The sequence below is a fragment of the Panulirus ornatus genome, chromosome 35 (genome assembly GCF_036320965.1).
Source record: "Panulirus ornatus isolate Po-2019 chromosome 35, ASM3632096v1, whole genome shotgun sequence".
NCBI classification, from domain to species: domain Eukaryota; kingdom Metazoa; phylum Arthropoda; class Malacostraca; order Decapoda; family Palinuridae; genus Panulirus; species Panulirus ornatus.
Window position 1 is genome coordinate 1,044,518 of NC_092258.1, and position 17,223 is coordinate 1,061,740.

The window sequence follows — 17,223 nt, forward strand, 5'->3', positions numbered from 1 at the left end:
TTTTCTGAAAATAAAAACGTTTAACACCATAAATACACATATACAAGAAAAAAAATGCGTCCCACAACTGATGTTACCGTCGTTTACCCCACTTGTGCTTTCAGTGAGATGATGATAGTGTTGCAAGGCGGCGATGGTGGTCACTTGTCGCCTCATAATACACTAATAATGACGTTCCCTCGTCTTCAGATGATTGCACTACAGATCTTTAAAAAGCACCAAATATACAATTCTACTGATCACCAAAGTCCACGTCCGTAGTCTGTCTTGGCCGAATGAGGGGAAGTGGAGGCTCTGGGGAGGCAGCTGTGAGGACGATCACACTGCGCTTCTTTTCGTCCACAAATGATACGTCAATGGCAGTTTCTTCATCATGCTCTGGAAGCTTGACATATGTGTAACATCCTGGAAACTGTTGAGGAGATGAGAGCCTCCCTCCTCTTAGTGTTCTTCTTATAAGTTTGTATGGTCAACTTATATAAATTTTATTCCCTTGGCATCTTCCTAATTCTTCCACCTACTCCGAAGGAGAAAGTCACTTAGATTTTGAATTCCAGCTATTTACACCTACTCCTTCCTAATTGGTTTGAGAGGGGTTCCCTCCTGTATGGTGCACTTACAAGAAGACTACTTAAAAGAAAATCATGAACACCGCAAGTTACAGAGTTCACTGTCAACGGGATCCATTTGCTCTCCCCAAAGGATCAGAACATTGACTGGAAGAGACAAGGACTTGCTACAGAAAACGGTAATATTTGGGAGGATTAGTTCAGGGGGAACTTTAGCAATAAGTTCGTAATGAATTAAATCATGTGACATGGTTTATGTGTACAACTGTAGCGCAGTTCAGATATGACTAAAGTTTACCCAGTCCAAAATATCGTGAATTATCATCAGATAATTGTGTATGAAAAATATGAAGGTTTATATAAAGGAGCGAAGAAAAACCCAAGACGGACTACAGCAACCAATGGGCCCTATACAAGCCAGAGTTTTGGTTAACTTTTGGTACCAAGTCTTACTTCACAGTATGAATGCTGCATAAAAACATACGAACCCTTTATGAAAAAAACACGCACATTTGAATATAATAGTACATCAGAGACAACAAATGCCATAAAAAATTGCCTTTGCAAACTACGAAATACAAATGGCAATTTTCGTTCGCGCAGTTTCTATGAAGCAAATTTGTCTCCAATGGCAGTAAAACGCAGAAACTCTGTTATCTATACGTGAGGATGATCCAGTACAAGCAAAGGCTGGTTAGTTTCACGAGTGATGCCACGACAGGTTGGGTGGTTGGTTATTTGGGCTGTAAGCCTATCCATTGCTTGGGTAACTGACGCTTTCAGTGACCAGCTATACCCACACTCGAAAACTTTCGCACATCTTATTCAGGTTTTCATAATAATTCGAGAACCATTCACGGTGTATGTATGGGCAAGAGAGACAGTATGGTGATGCTAGGGTGAAGTACTGTATGCCCTTATGACCATCTTTGGTCCATGTGTATTAAGAGAAGTGTCAACCTTGTTTACAGATCACGCTGTCTTACGACCCCGATAAAATCTTCATCTTAGGTTAAGGATCTACCTAGACGCAAAAGGAATGGGAGGCTGAAATAATAACTACTTATGGAATATTTCAACAGGATCATCAGGACTGACATGTTAGACTTTGCAGAGGAGGGAGACTATCGAGAGCGGCTGACGAACTACCAAGACGGTGAAATTTGTCCAGCACTTCCACGGTTGACACTCCTGACAATTATCTAAAATTACTAAAGTTTACCTGACACTTTCCTCCCCTTTACCTCATCCCTACACATTATCTGACACTATCCTCCCCACCATCTCATCCTGACAGCTTACCCGACAATATCCTAACCTCCACATTTAAGTTGGTGTAGAATCCCCTTGTATTTAGTTATTCCTGGATTACTTGTTTTCCCACTTCATTAAACTATCTTCTCTTCTTAAAGTTCTTTTTATATCTCTTCCTTTCCCGTCCTCTTATTCAAGTAGTAGTTCTGGTGCTACTATACCACTCTGGCAAGCACTAACACGCTGCCCACTCCAGGCCTGCCACCGTATCATAGCACAACGCTCGCTCGCTCGCTCGGTCGTTTACTGCACCACACGAAGAGCAGCGCGTTTGTAGGTAAATGGTATTTTTGTATTAAACAAAAGTAATAATCTACAAAGAGTATTAACTACTTTCTTCAACAGACATGAATCGAGCGATTTTTCTATGCATTTCTTAGTTTGGTGCTTAACGTGTACTCTGTTCAGTATCCAAAGGCCATCTCACCCATTACTCTCGAAGGTTGTTTGCACGTGACCCTGCCACCAAGGCCTGGATCCAAGGAATGCAACTGGATTCTGCTTCCTACAATTTATGTGTGGAGCCCGATCACCCTAGGACTGACCGTTACGATACTATTTTTCGAACAGAAAGCAATAGAATTCTGCTCCTCCTCTCGTTTTTCCCTTTCCTTATGACCTTTCAACCTTTCAGAATCAGGTCTATAAACACTTGTGGATCCCTGATTCATTTCTGCATTCTTTTATCTTATTCTTTCCCGCCTAGACGGTTGCTGATTTGGGGTGTTTTACCCATCCCAGGCAGACCACTTTAAAATACAAAAATTATCGGCCTTTGGATTGCTGAACAGTGGATCCTGCCTCCCCTCCTCTACCGCTGTTAATACATTTCAAATACACAGGTTAGAAATAGACATTCTATTTTCCAGAGAACGAACATTCTATATATGTACATACTGGCATATATACATACATACACACATACATATATATATATATATATATATATATATATATATATATATATATATATATATATATATATATATATATAAATTGGAGGTGAAAGATGGAGTGAAAAAGATTTTGTGTGATCGGGGCCTGAACATGCAGGAGGGTGAAAGGAGGGCAAGGAATAGGGTGAATTGCCATTTCCCACGTTAGCAAGGTAGCATTAAGAACAGAGGACTGGGCCTCTGAGGGAATATCCTCACCTGGCCTCATTCTCTGTTCCTTCTTTTGGAAAATTAAAAAAAAAAAAAAGAGAGGGGAGGATTTCCAGCCCCCCGCTCCCTCCCCTTTTAGTCGCCTTCTACGACACGCAGGGAATACGTGGGAAGTATTCTTTTTCCCCTATCCCCAGGGATAATATATATATATATATATATATATATATATATATATATATATATATATATATATATATATATATATATATTGGAAAGGATCACAATTTTGCGCGTGATCAAGTACATTCCTGTGAGTCCACGGGTAAAATGAACTTATCGTGTTTCATTTTCCCCAGGAATATATATATATATATATATATATATATATATATATATATATATATATATATATATATATATGGGTATGTTTGAGGGAATAGTGGTTCCAACAATGTTGTATGGTTGCGAGGCGTGGGCTATGGATAGAGTTGTGCGCAGGAGGATGGATGTGCTGGAAATGAGATGTTTGAGGACAATGTGTGGTGTGAGGTGGTTTGATCGAGTAAGTAACGTAAGGGTAAGAGAGATGTGTGGAAATAAAAAGAGCGTGGTTGAGAGAGCAGAAGAGGGTGTTTTGAAATGGTTTGGGCACATGGAGAGAATGAGTGAGGAAAGATTGACCAAGAGGATATATGTGTCGGAGGTGGAGGGAACGAGGAGAAGAGGGAGACCAAATTGGAGGTGGAAAGATGGAGTGAAAAAGATTTTGTGTGATCGGGGCCTGAACATGCAGGAGGGTGAAAGGAGGGCAAGGAATAGAGTGAATTGGAGCGATGTGGTATACAGGGGTTGACGTGCTGTCAGTGGATTGAATCAAGGCATGTGAAGCGTCTGGGGTAAACCATGGAAAGCTGTGTAGGTATGTATATTTGCGTGTGTGGACGTGTGTATGTACATGTGTATGGGGGGGGGGGGGTTTGGGCCATTTCTTTCGTCTGTTTCCTTGCGCTACCTCGCAAACGCGGGAGACAGCGACAAAGTATAAAAAAAAAAAAAAAAAAAAAAAAAAAAAAAAATATATATATATATATATGATATAAACTTTCCAGCTTTACTGTTGGAAAATAATTCTCTGTTCCTTCTTTTGGAAAATTAAAAAAAAAAAAAAGAGAGGGGAGGATTTCCAGCCCCCCGCTCCCTCCCCTTTTAGTCGCCTTCTACGACACGCAGGGAATACGTGGGAAGTATTCTTTTTCCCCTATCCCCAGGGATAATATATATATATATATATATATATATATATATATATATATATATATATATATATATATATATATATATATATTGGAAAGGATCACAATTTTGCGCGTGATCAAGTACATTCCTGTGAGTCCACGGGTAAAATGAACTTATCGTGTTTCATTTTCCCCAGGAATATATATATATATATATATATATATATATATATATATATATATATATATATATATATATATATATATATATATATATATATATATGATATAAACTTTCCAGCTTTACTGTTGGAAAATAATCGCAATGAACCTGTTACCAGCCTCGCTGTATCTGAGTGGACGAAGAAGACAAACCACTATTAGCCAGCCAGCAGCAGAGTACATCCACCATGACTGGCAGGTGAGTGAGAGTGAAAAATTACCCAAGCGTGGCCTTGACGAACTCCCGGACTCACGCATGGAAATGTTTGTGGAGGAGAGAAGTCAACACTGGTGAGCAGAACAACCATAGGAAAAAAAAATATCCAGAATTTTGTTTCAATGAGCGAACATGTGTTGGAGGCCAGGGGGAAGGTTATCTCCCCTACTGGACACTGAGTGCTTTGTGACTTAACCACCGTTACATCAATCTAAGATATGTTATTCTCTCTCCTTTGTAATAACCTTCCATTAAAAAAATCACTGAATAACAATAATAACAATGTACCTAAGAGGAACGCGAGCATCGAGCTGCGAGGGAGGTAAGGCGTCCATCAAGAGACCAGACGAATATGGCGGTGTAAATGGGTGTGCTAGGCCAGGCTGGCGACCCTCAACCTAACACTCCCCAGCCAGCCAGCCAGCCAGGTTACCATGCACCATGCACCCACCTCTCCCGCTGCCTACCCTTGAATGGTCAACAGGCCGGCCATCTCGATGATGTCTAACCTTTGACCCGAAATAAACTCAGCACGACTGAATACGCTTAGATCAGACCCTGCCCAACCTTCAATTCACAGCTTGATATTCCATATACGTGCATTTAAAGTAGAATGTAGTTTACATTTCATTTTCTATCATCAAAAAGGAAAACTGTAATCTTATCTTTAGCATAGCTCTGCACTACAGTCGGTACACAGTATCAGCAGCTAAAAAGTTGACGTTCATAGTTGTTTTCCTGAATATATCAATAACGTCAGCCAAGTTATAACATTAAACTGAAATATAAATTGTTTACCTATTGGTAAGTGAAATGATATAATCCTGAACAGAAGTCATCACAAGTATAAATTCTTAATATACTGCAGACATCTAAATTGAAAAATCCCTCCTAATACTCACGGTTGGTAGCAACATTAAATCGCCTCTCAGACTCAATGTGCCACTGACCTAAAAAAAAAATCTTTCCCTAAACCAACTTCCCTTCCCTCATCTTGTCTGGTCTACAGTTTAATTTTCTTCCAAAATTGTTCTCATTCCTGGCAGAAGTGCGTTACGAGACCATGGTTGGACTACAGCTACCCGTCTCCCTCCTGAGACTCACCTGACTGCCTTTACTGTCCTAATCAACAGCTGGGACGCGCGTCACCCAGAGTCAAAACATACCTACGCCATGGGTGAATAATGAAAGCAAGAAAAAGATATTCCTTCATTCACTAGCCTCGTTGCAGTTCAGTAAGTCCTGTATATATATATATATATATATATATATATATATATATATATATATATATATATATATATATATATATATCCCTGAGGATAGGAGAGAAAGAATACTTCCCACGTATTCCCTGCGTGTCGTAGAAGGCGACTAAAAGGGGAGGGAGCGGGGGGCTGGAAATCCTCCCCTCTCGATTTTTTTTTTTAATTTTCCAAAAGAAGGAACAGAGAAGGGGGCCAGGTGAGGATATTCCCTCAAAGGCCCAGTCCTCTGTTCTTAATGCTACCTCACTAACACGGGAAATGGCGAATAGTTTGAAAGAAAAAGATATACATATATATATATATATATATATATATATATATATATATATATATATATAATATATATATATATATATATATAGTAAGGTTGGGAGTAGGGTATGGCCAGTATACACCGAAGTAGATGTCGGATCTCTCCCCATATCGGAACCACTTGTCACATGACATCAGTTTGGTCAAGGTCCTCTTCATCGTCACTCGACTCTTAGACTCGAAATGACATTTAAAGCCTCTGGGACGTCAGATCCCGATAACCTGAGTTTACGAGAGTCGTGACTACATACCAGCAACAGATATTGGTTTCATATCTTTCCCAGGTTAGCCTCGGGTAGGGGAAAGGGGGCGCTTAGGGGGACGGATTCCGCTATACTTTTAGATGATCTTGAAAATGCCCCTCAAGATGATTAATATCATTTTGTACAAGATTCGTTATTACCAGTCGATAAATTGGTCTTACAGTAACAATTGCGATGACGTCAAAAATGACGAACTGTACAGCCAGCCACGAGAGTATGACTCGCTTCCAACTTCACGAAGTTTCTCCATAAGAATGCAGGTTTAAGGTGGATTTTATCCCTCAGAACCTTTTCTTCCTCCAAGAGCCTGTGTTAAAGCTGTCCATAATATCTTCTGTGAAACTATGTTGAACGGAAGGATAACAATGGAAGGTGAATCCACAAGATAGCAAAGACACATTGGCAACACACCATAACCTGACACGTTCAGAAAGCCACAAAGAAATAACAGCCTGTTGATCTTTAGTTTTGGAGCAAATATTATAAGTAACATTATGGCAAGTATCCTTCGTACCATCTCAATAAGCTACAACATAACAGAACATTCATTACCACCCCGACCAATCTTAGTTTAACGTAACATTCGCGAATGATCTTAAGAAACATGTTAAGAAACATTGGTGTAGTTAGGATGAAATTTATCTAAGGCTGCTCAAAAATAAGTATGATTGAAAATTAAAATCAATTTTTCATGCATTGCAAAGGATATAACATTATCTATGTAAGCCACTGGTAAAAAAGAAATGCCCTGAACAATACAATAATAGGTGCAAACACACTTCCTACAGAGCAATGTCGTTACTTATGTACAAGTATAAGAGCACAGACACCAGTCAAGACACATTTTGTTTTCTCAAATTATTTTGCTTGAGTTACATAGCAACCGTTGAGGGGTGGAAAAGGTTTCCATCCCTTGAGATGACAAAACAGGCGAAAATTTCAATACTATGAAAGTTTGTTTAGTCCTAACACCTTATGCCCAGCAATGTCAGCCACGACAAGAACTCACAGGCACGAGATAAGATACTTACCCAGGGAACGCAGTATCCGTGGATGGCGGAGGTGGCGGCGTAAGTGGTTAGATACGGCTGCCGGTCCAAGCAGCAGGTAACCCGCCACGTTACTGCGCGATGGAAGAAAGGTTGAGCGAACACATCAGTGAGGGGCGCCGCCCCCAAAGCCTCACACTCCCCAGCACCCACTGTCGACACGAGTCGAGACACCGCCCGCGGTGCTCCTGCCCACAATAACAGGCGCCGCAGCTTCCGCAAGCCAAAGGATGCCACCAGGGCGTTGCGGCTGAGGAGTAGAAGTGGTGCGGGGCTTCGGGGAATGTTGGCATCCTCTTCACTGTCCGTCCTGGCACGTCGGAATGGGTGGTAAGTGTGGAATGTTCCCCCGAGCTGCTGAAGGAGGCTCTGGACCGCTGCAGGCAGCCCCAGCGCTGCCGCAGCCGCAGGACGCCACGGTGCCGGGGCCCGCGGCAGCAAGGAGTTGGGACGCGGCGCTGGGGCCACCACAGTCATGGTGACACAAACACAGCGCTTTGCACGTGCAACTGTTCGTTTTATCCCTAACAACACGTGCCTTCTATCACTGCTGAAAAGCTATAACCATTTTTTACTTACGGTTAACAACTGTTGCTTAATTATACTGGAATATCACTTCAGTTGGCACTTTAACACATCAGTAATCTAAACATTAATTTCTGACACCCTAGAAATCCTGCAGCAGTCCAGAATACGTGTCCCTTTCGTTACCGCACCGCTCAGGTGGAGAATTGTTGTGCATGGGTCGCATCTCCTTGCTATATCACCTGCTTCTAGCTCTACCATGTATAAACATATCGTACATATCAAGTGATTTTCCTTTTGCAGGTAACAGCATTGGTTTGTAGCTACAGTCCTTATACATCATTAGGTAAGGATGCTTAGGAATGCACAAGAAAGATGTCTTAATCAATTAGTTATAAAAAAAAATTTGTTTGCATATTCATACGCCCGACAGCGAGGGTATTTGGCGTGTGGTGTGTTTGTTTTGACGGTAGCCAACTTGTGCGGTGTTGTGACGGCGGCAAACTTTTCTCCTAGTGGTTTACTTAATTTCAAATTTCCGCTTATAATTAAAGTATGGATCGTGAAAACAAATTGTTTTCTCTTGGAGCGGACACAGAAAATTATAGGTATAGAGTCATGACGCGAATTAATTGTCCGAGTGCTAAAGGATATACATGCTGAATGCTAACCCCATTTGACTCATTTGGTCATCCATTTTGCAGAATTTGGAAGTTCAGGAAGGATTTTCTTTTTATATGTAAACAATCTGAGTGAACACCTGTTCCTCATCGCAAACCACTGTGCGGTAACCATACTGTAAATACGGTTAAGTATATATTTCTGTTGAATAACATTATATATTTTTTTTTTTTTTTTTTATACTTTGTCGCTATATATATATATATATATATATATATATATATATATATATATATATATATATATATATATTCTTGATTACCGTTTCCCGCGTCAGCAAGGTACCACCAGGAACACGGTTAACGCCGTATCCGCTCACATCCATTGTCATCTGTACTGCCCCATAACCACAGCCTCCAATCTACAACCAGGTCCCACGGACCTTTCCATGGTTTACCCCGGGTGCTTCACATGTCCTGGTTCAGTCCATTGACAGCAAGTCGACCCCTGTATACCACATCGTTCCAATCAACTCTATACGTGCACGACTTTCACCCTCCTGCATGTTTAGCCTCCATTCGCTCAATTAATTTTCACTCCATCCTTACATCTTCAATTTAGTCTCCCGTTCTCCTTGTTCCCTCCAGTTCTGACAAACATATCCTCTTTCTCAACCTCTCCTCAGTCATTCTCTCCACGTCCAAACCATGTCAGCACACTCTCTTCAGCTTTCTCAATGATACTCTTTCTGTTATTTGACCTCTTACACTATCATTAGTTACTCAATCAAACCCCTTCACACTACATAATGTTCTCAGACATTTCATTTCCAAAACATGTATCCTCCGCACAACTTAAACATAGCCTATCCCTTGCTTCTAAATATTGTTACTAGACCTTCAAACATACTCATTTTTGTTCTCCCAGATAACGATCTCTCGTACCACATATTTTTTTTCAGCACTCCAAGAACCTTTGCCCACTTCACCTACCATACGCCCCGGTTCCGCTTTCATTCATTGCCAATTCCACTCGAGGGTATGTAAGAAATTTCATTTCCTCCAATTTTTCTCCAATCAGACTCGTTATCAACCAACTTCTGCATTTTCTCTTCCGAATCTGCTATAAGTGATGTATCATCAGCAAACAAATGACACTTCCCTCTCCCCCACAAACAGCTTACTCTCTCCTCTCACCAAGACTCTCATTTATCTCCCAAACCCATCCTTAAACAAATTAAACCATGGTAACATCACACACCAATATATATATATATATATATATATATATATATATATATATATATATATATATATATATTCATTATGCTTTGTCGCTGTCTCCGTGTTAGCGAAGTAGCGCAAGAAACAGACGAAAGAATGGCCCAACCCACCCACATACACATGTATGTATATATATATATATATATATATATATATATATATATATATACACACACGTCCACACATGCACATATACATACCTATACATTTCAACGTATACATATACATACATACACATACATATACATATATACACATGTACATAATTCATACTTGCTGCCTTCATTCCCGTCGCCACCCCGCCATACATGAAATGACAACCTCCTCCCCCAGCAATTGCGTGAAGTAGCGATATGAAAAGACAACAAGGGCCACATTCGTTCACACTCTGTCTCTAGCTGTCATGTATACTGCACCGAAATCACAGTTCCCTTTCAAATAAATTATCTTTCAAACCTGTGTATTCTTGTATATTAATTGCCAGAAAAAAGATATGTAGATAAATCTATGCTGGATACTGACAGGAACAAAAATTTATGTTAAACCTGAAAGCAGCAAAATAAATAATGACATCTTTAAGTGAACACTCTTTAAAACTGATATGACTGGCATCCAGGAAAAGGTGGGTGTTCTTTGGGTAGGTGGGATTGGTGTCAATGTGGGCAGATGTAGTGGGGTGGCAGCCAATCTGTAGGACCATGGATGGGGCTAGTGAAGTTGCAGTGTAATCTGTCACCACAAATGCTGTGTGGGCGAGACATAGCACACATTTTACAAACAAGAATAATTTTTAATAAGAATATTGTTGAGTGTGAGGCAGATGAAATGACATCATACAAGCATCATATGATTTATTACTTTGAATCAGAATGTTTCTTTGGAAAATACACAAAACATTTCAATTTGTGAACCAGCCACTGACCAACATATGCCATCAACTTTAACATATAATTTAAGGAACAAATCCATATCAATGGACCACTCTAACGCAACTCTACTTTTCTTTCAAAATGGGATAAAATTGAACCGAAAGTTTCATTAAAAGAAAACTGACAATCATCTGAGCAGTTTTCCTCACTGATGTTGACATGATAATAACAAAAGCATATAGTTTTGCTTGTTTCTGAGGTTATCTAACAAGAAGTGAGACATATAGTCTGGTAAGGTGCAAAAAATGATGGGTGCACACAGTATGTAAACATGGTCAAATAATCTCAAAAACTAATGGTGCTGGTCATCCCACTTCATAAACTGCATGTGCTACATACAGAAATCAAACAGGTAACTGGGACATCTGATGACAAAATTGCAAAGCCAATGACACACTAGGAACAAGGCAGTAATTTTGTTTGTGTGTACAAGAATATGTGCATGTGTACATGTGCATTACTGCTGTAACTTCAAAAAGTTTTACTCTGCAGCTACATATTGGTGTTAAAAATGATCAGGGTGTATCTAATATGGCACCATTTCCTGTTGTTATCATTTCTCTGTAGGTAATGGGGAGAGTTGGCCACAGTGACTCTCTATACCAATAATAATATATATGAATAATCCAATGTTGTATTACTAATGACACAGGAGAGGACACATGGCTAACTGGATCTTTCTCATCCTCCACACTGCATTTTGTCGAGCACACATCATTTCCCAACACATCGAGGATGCTTCCCACAACAATGGCAAAAGTGGGGCCAATAGGGGTAAATAAACAAAATAGGCCTACATGCACTCTATGACCATTTCTCTAGTTAATATCTTTACAAAAAACAAATGCTTCATTCATTTAACATCCTTCTGGAACACATCACCTTCAAGTTGAAAGTGAATGAGTTAATCAATGTTCTGAATTTGGATACCAAAATAACAACAATAATAATAATAATAATAATAATAATAATAATAATAATAATAATAAAAATAATGTACAATTTCAACTAATTATGAGAAGCGTTGATATCAATTTTAAAATAAAAAGATACCTAATGCAATTGTAATTGGATTTGAAAGGAATAAAATTTGTTGTCCAATGTACATCATATAAATAGATGTTACCAAACTCCATATAACTGAGGCTCCAATGCACGTAAAAAGTCACCTTCATTGAGGTCGTATCACTGTCTGGAAATGAGAGAACAGTCTCTTCGAAGAACTTCTCACTCCAAAAGAGTCCATAATTTCCCGACTTCAGATAGTTGTGCAGCCTTGGGGCTGCAAGAGCATCTGGAGTAAAAGGACCTTTTCAAGAAAGGGGTCCTTAGGCCATATCATGTCAAAAAAAGCTGCCTTTCACTTCTGAAGGATGGTATTTTGCAAAAGCCAAGACAGGTTAGCTTATATCAGTGATAAGTCAGTGTCTCAATGTATTCATCACAGTGATCAGTTACTTTTCCAACTCTGCCTGGCCCCTGGCATGAACCTGGATAACACAGAACAATAATGCAGACCAATCTCTCTTATATTCCCCCCTCCCCTTCCCATGCCAAGTCAAATTCCACACAACATACCCAGACTATTGCCTTTAATGTTTTCTCATAACTTCACTACTTGCAAGTATTATTTTAAATGTGTCAGCATTTTACTCTGGTGCAAATATAACATGTAATGAACTTGACCTTAACTGCCCCCTAATAGCCAAGATTAATATCTGCACCGTTTCTATTCTGGCATTCAAGAAGTTAAGAATTTTTTTCCATCAACTAAGTTCCTTTTGGGAATTAGGGATTTTTTCCTTTGAATAAACTCTTATCACTCTGAATTACTAAATGTTACCATCTTAAGATGCCTTATAAAGATTTTGAACATGATATCTATACCAATGGCTGGCTAATGTGGGTGTACAGTTTCCATAACTGAACTGTAACACAAGCATTACCACCGTGAACTTGGTTACCTTACAGCTAGTAGAAAATTCTCATTTTACATTATTTACAAAATATTTTGTCCTTGTTCATTAATATTTTGTACAGTACAAACAAACACTTCATTACATAGGATCAGTAACACTAATCAAGGTTTAAATAAGTTTTTACAAGCAATAACTATTTCTTAAACAGTTTTGCATTGGAAAATTTGTAATTATTTGTACAAGATATAATTTAAATTTTCTTACATTACAAGTTACATCACATATGAAGTTCTTGTAACATTTTGTTGCATTACTATTTACATACTTAGGTAATTTACTTCCTATTTTCTTTATACATCAAATTCTACTTCCCATTCAATATTTTACAATAACACTGCTACTGGACCAAATTTTTTTTTTTTTAATTCTGATGAACAGTTTATGTCAGTAGATGGGTGCTTCATACACAAAGTTCTAACAATTAAACAGCCATCACAGTTCTATTAGAAATCTGGTCACAGATTTTTTGTAGATGAAATAGTGTAAGAATATATACCTGCTTTATACAACATATATAAAAAAAACTGTACACTATAAAATACAACCAATTTGGAGTAAAATGACAACAGATATATATCATCATCAGAAGTTAACTTACTGTGTCACATTAAAACAATATGAAGACCCAAAGCTTCAATAGCTTGGTACATACAGCGTTGTCTTGATTGTAATCACAATAGCGAATATCTAAATATGTGATGATTAGCCATGGTTCTGCAACTTATATCATCATATGATAAGACTTAATTTTGTTCAGTCCATTTTCAATAATAAATATATTTTTTCTGAATTTTTGGTTCGCTCAATCATTATGGATGGAGACAAAATCCAAAAGAAACTTATGCAGTCTTACGTCTGTTGGTTAAGTTTGATAGAACCAACTCTCAGTGCTGCTTGAAGCTGCTCTTGGGAAAGCAATGAAACACGACCATCTGGCAACTGTAACCCCATTTGTTCTCCCTGAGATGTTCTCACCAAAACCAGTCGTCCCTGTTGCTGCTGAACCACTGGCTGTTGCTGCTGCTGAATCACAGTTTGTTGTTGTTGAGGAACTATCTGTTGTTGCTGTACCACTGGCTGCTGTTGTACTACTTGCTGCTGTTGCTGCACAATCTGCTGAGGCTGTGTTACTTGCTGCTGTTTCTGTTGTACTAATTGTTGTTGCTGCTGTTGTACAAGCTGTTGTTGTGGCTGTCCAGTTATTTGCTGCTGTACTACTGGCTGCTGCTGATTTATTATTTGCTGTTGCAATTTTTGCTGTCCTATTTGCTGTTGCTGTCCAACAAGCTGTTGTGGCTGGCTTTGTTGTACAGCAGCAGCTCCTTGTATTGTATGGTGAACTGTTCCTACATTTGTTTTCTGGTGTTGCTGTACTACTTGGCCACTTCCTTGTACATAAATCAGCCCCTGATGTCCTGTACTGGATTGTCCCTGACTTGCAACAACTTGCTGTACCATTTGCACTACCTGACGTCCTCCACCAGGTTGCACAATTTGAACAAGCTTCTGAGTGGTGGCATTTGGGTGATTTCCACTTACTGGTTGCAACCTAACAACTTGCTGCTGCTGTTGCTGAATTACAGGTGCCTGAGCTAATCGAACTACTTGCTGAGTACCATGCTGGATTGGCTGATTCACAACCACAGGCTTATAAGCTGCATTAGCCTGCTGAACCACAGCCTGGGTAGCTTGAGGAGATACTGTTGCCTGACTAACAGCTGCCACTACACGCTGCTGTACCACATACTGATGCTGCCCTTGCGTCGTTTGACAACTCGTGGGCTGAGTTGGTGCTGAGCTAACTTTTTGTACTATGCCAGATGGATGACTTGTGTTGGCAATGCTACTTACAGATTGTTGTGATGCAACTGCAGTTGTCGTAGACACTGAAGCTGGTCTTGTTCCTTGTGGAGAAGACACTATGTGATTGTATACTCGCTGCTGTGTACCCACCCGTGAATAAACACCTTGCTGTCCACTGACAACAACTTGAGAACTAGCACCAGTATCCTTGATAACTGTACCTGAAGCAAGGGCTTGGCTAACTGGGATTACCTGCCGTACTCCCATCTGCTGAGCAGGGGATGCTTGCTGAACTACACTTGCTGCTCGTGCGACACCTTGTGATATGACATGGCTTTGTTGTTGGATGACTTGGTGCTGCACAGGTGAAGTTTCAGGGGAATCTTGAAGCAAAGGAGTTGTACCACAAGACACAACCTGGACTTTAGCTGCTGTATTGGGTGCAATATGTGTTTGATTCTTAAGTCCTGACTGGCCGGGCTGTACTGCTCCTGGTGTGAGAGACAAAGTATATCCACCCCTGCCATTTGGTAAAGCAACAATTTTACTCCCTGTTCGTTGCATCAACTGAGCTAAAGGTTCAGATTCCAGTTTGAGCTGTACTTGTGGCTGTCCCCCTGGACCAGGTACTGCTACAGTGGTGGCAGTCACAGTCTGACCGAGGGGCTGACTAGGTGCTACTGCAACTGCTGTTGGGGCCTGGACTGCTATGACCTGCTGTTGTGAGCTAGCCTGATGTTGCATTACTTGTGTAACTGGCTGGTGTGGGGTTACAGTGGCACTGGTCACAGTGACACCTGAGGATACAGCAATCCTGTTCACAAGAGGTGTAACCTGTGGTCTGGGAGATGCTAAGATATTAGAAGTTGTATGTCTGTTTACTGACTGATTTATGCTTATCAAATTCTGTGTTGTTGGTGAGGATCCTATGCTAGCAGGTGTTCTAATGGTGGGGGGAACTACTGATGACACTACTGATGGAGAAGCTGTTACTAGTCTAGTGGCAGCCACTGATGAAAGGCGATTAGAATCTTGGTGAATGACTGCTCCAGTAGCTGCTGAAGTTTGTGATCGAACTGGTGCATTAACAGTCATTGGCCTTGTAGGTCTTGTCATTCCTCTATATGCTAAAGCCAAGGTGTTTGGTGGAGACACAACACTGCTCACCACTGAAGTTATTGGAGCAACCCTAGGCACACTTGGAGAGTTGCTGGTGGCTAGGCCCTCAAGTCCTACTGAAGGCTTAGTGTGAACCAGCGATGAGGTAGGTACGGCTGCAGTGGTGGTTGACTGACTTACACTGGAAGGCTTCTCTGTGGTTTCACCATCAGGTAAACCTGGAATGTTTTCAGTTTTCATATGAGCATTAGTATTGACTGTGTAAGTTTGTCCATGATGCTGAAGTTTAATCTGTGACACAGGTCCTTTAACACTGGGTTTCATATATTTCACTAGCTGTAAAGCCTGTTCCCCAACAACTCTAACATATACAGGAGATCCCTGGTTGTTAATGGCAGCTACTACAACAGTGGGAACACCAGGTTTCAAACTAGAATTTTGGAAGGTTTTCTTAGGCAACATTAAACCAGGCCTCAGTTGTGCCTGAGGACCTTCCTTTTTGGCATTTGTTATCAACTGACTGGCAAGATTTCTGACAGAAGATATGTCAACTTTTCCTCTGTCAGTTTGAAGGTCTTTAAGAGAGCCTCCTGAATGAACCTGACCCTCATTATCAATGTAACCCATGACACGTCCAGTCTGAGAAAGAAGATAACGCCTTACTCCTGAAGGCTGTGTACTATTATTTTCCTCCTCAACTTCTTGTTCTTCTCTCTCCCTTTCTTCCTCTTCTCTTTTCCTCTTTTTCCTTAATTTTTCTTGTTCAGCTTCCTGAGATGCCTGTAATGCAAGTTTTTCAAAGTCTAAGCCATCATAATTAATCATTTTTTTAACTTTTCGTACACGGCCACGAGAAGAAACGGCATAGGATTCAGAATTTTCCTCTGATGGTGCATTGCTAACTTCTGCTGGGGGTGTAGCAGTTTCCATCAACTGAGATGCTGCTTGCCGTTTTGCACGTCTCTTTCTAAGTTTACGCTTTGGGTTTCCCTCCTCTGCAATGGAAAATCAATATTTAACTCAAAATATATAATCATTCAGCTAAAAAAAATCTAGGTTTAAATGTTTAACATGAAGATATATGCACACCCAATTGATATATACCACTTTATTTCTTTTCTTTCTTTCAAACTATTCGCCATTTCCCGCATTAGCAAGGTAGCGTTAAGAACAGAGGACTAGGCCTCTGAGGGAATATCCTCACCTGGCCCCCTTCTCTGTTCGTTCTTTTGGAAAATTAAAAAAAAAAAACAAGTGGGGAGGATTTCCAATATTCATCTAATGCTGAGTTGACACATCATTTTGTATCAATTAACTAATATCTGGTGCAGTACTGGCAATGTGTACTGCAAGGCATTTTAACACATTTCTATATAATATAGTGAAATCAAATGCAACCACTACCA

At 40.0% G+C, this 17,223-nt stretch overlaps 2 protein-coding genes across 3 annotated transcripts in view; both read right to left on the minus strand.

Moving 5' to 3' along the window:
- Positions 1 to 8,299, minus strand: part of LOC139760055 (uncharacterized) — a 55,188-nt gene extending 46,889 nt beyond the window's left edge. The window contains exon 1 of the mRNA XM_071682821.1: positions 7,541 to 8,299. Coding sequence (XP_071538922.1) covers positions 7,541 to 8,035 — 495 coding nt within the window. The 5' untranslated portion in view covers positions 8,036 to 8,299. The remainder of the gene's footprint in view (positions 1 to 7,540) is intronic.
- A 2,526-nt stretch (positions 8,300 to 10,825) lies between these two features.
- The window catches only part of LOC139760054 (uncharacterized), a 38,303-nt gene continuing 31,905 nt past the window's right edge, over positions 10,826 to 17,223 (minus strand). For both annotated transcript variants that reach the window (XM_071682819.1, XM_071682820.1), the window contains exon 16: positions 10,826 to 16,812. In XM_071682819.1, coding sequence (XP_071538920.1) covers positions 13,745 to 16,812 — 3,068 coding nt within the window. In that variant the 3' untranslated portion in view covers positions 10,826 to 13,744. The remainder of the gene's footprint in view (positions 16,813 to 17,223) is intronic.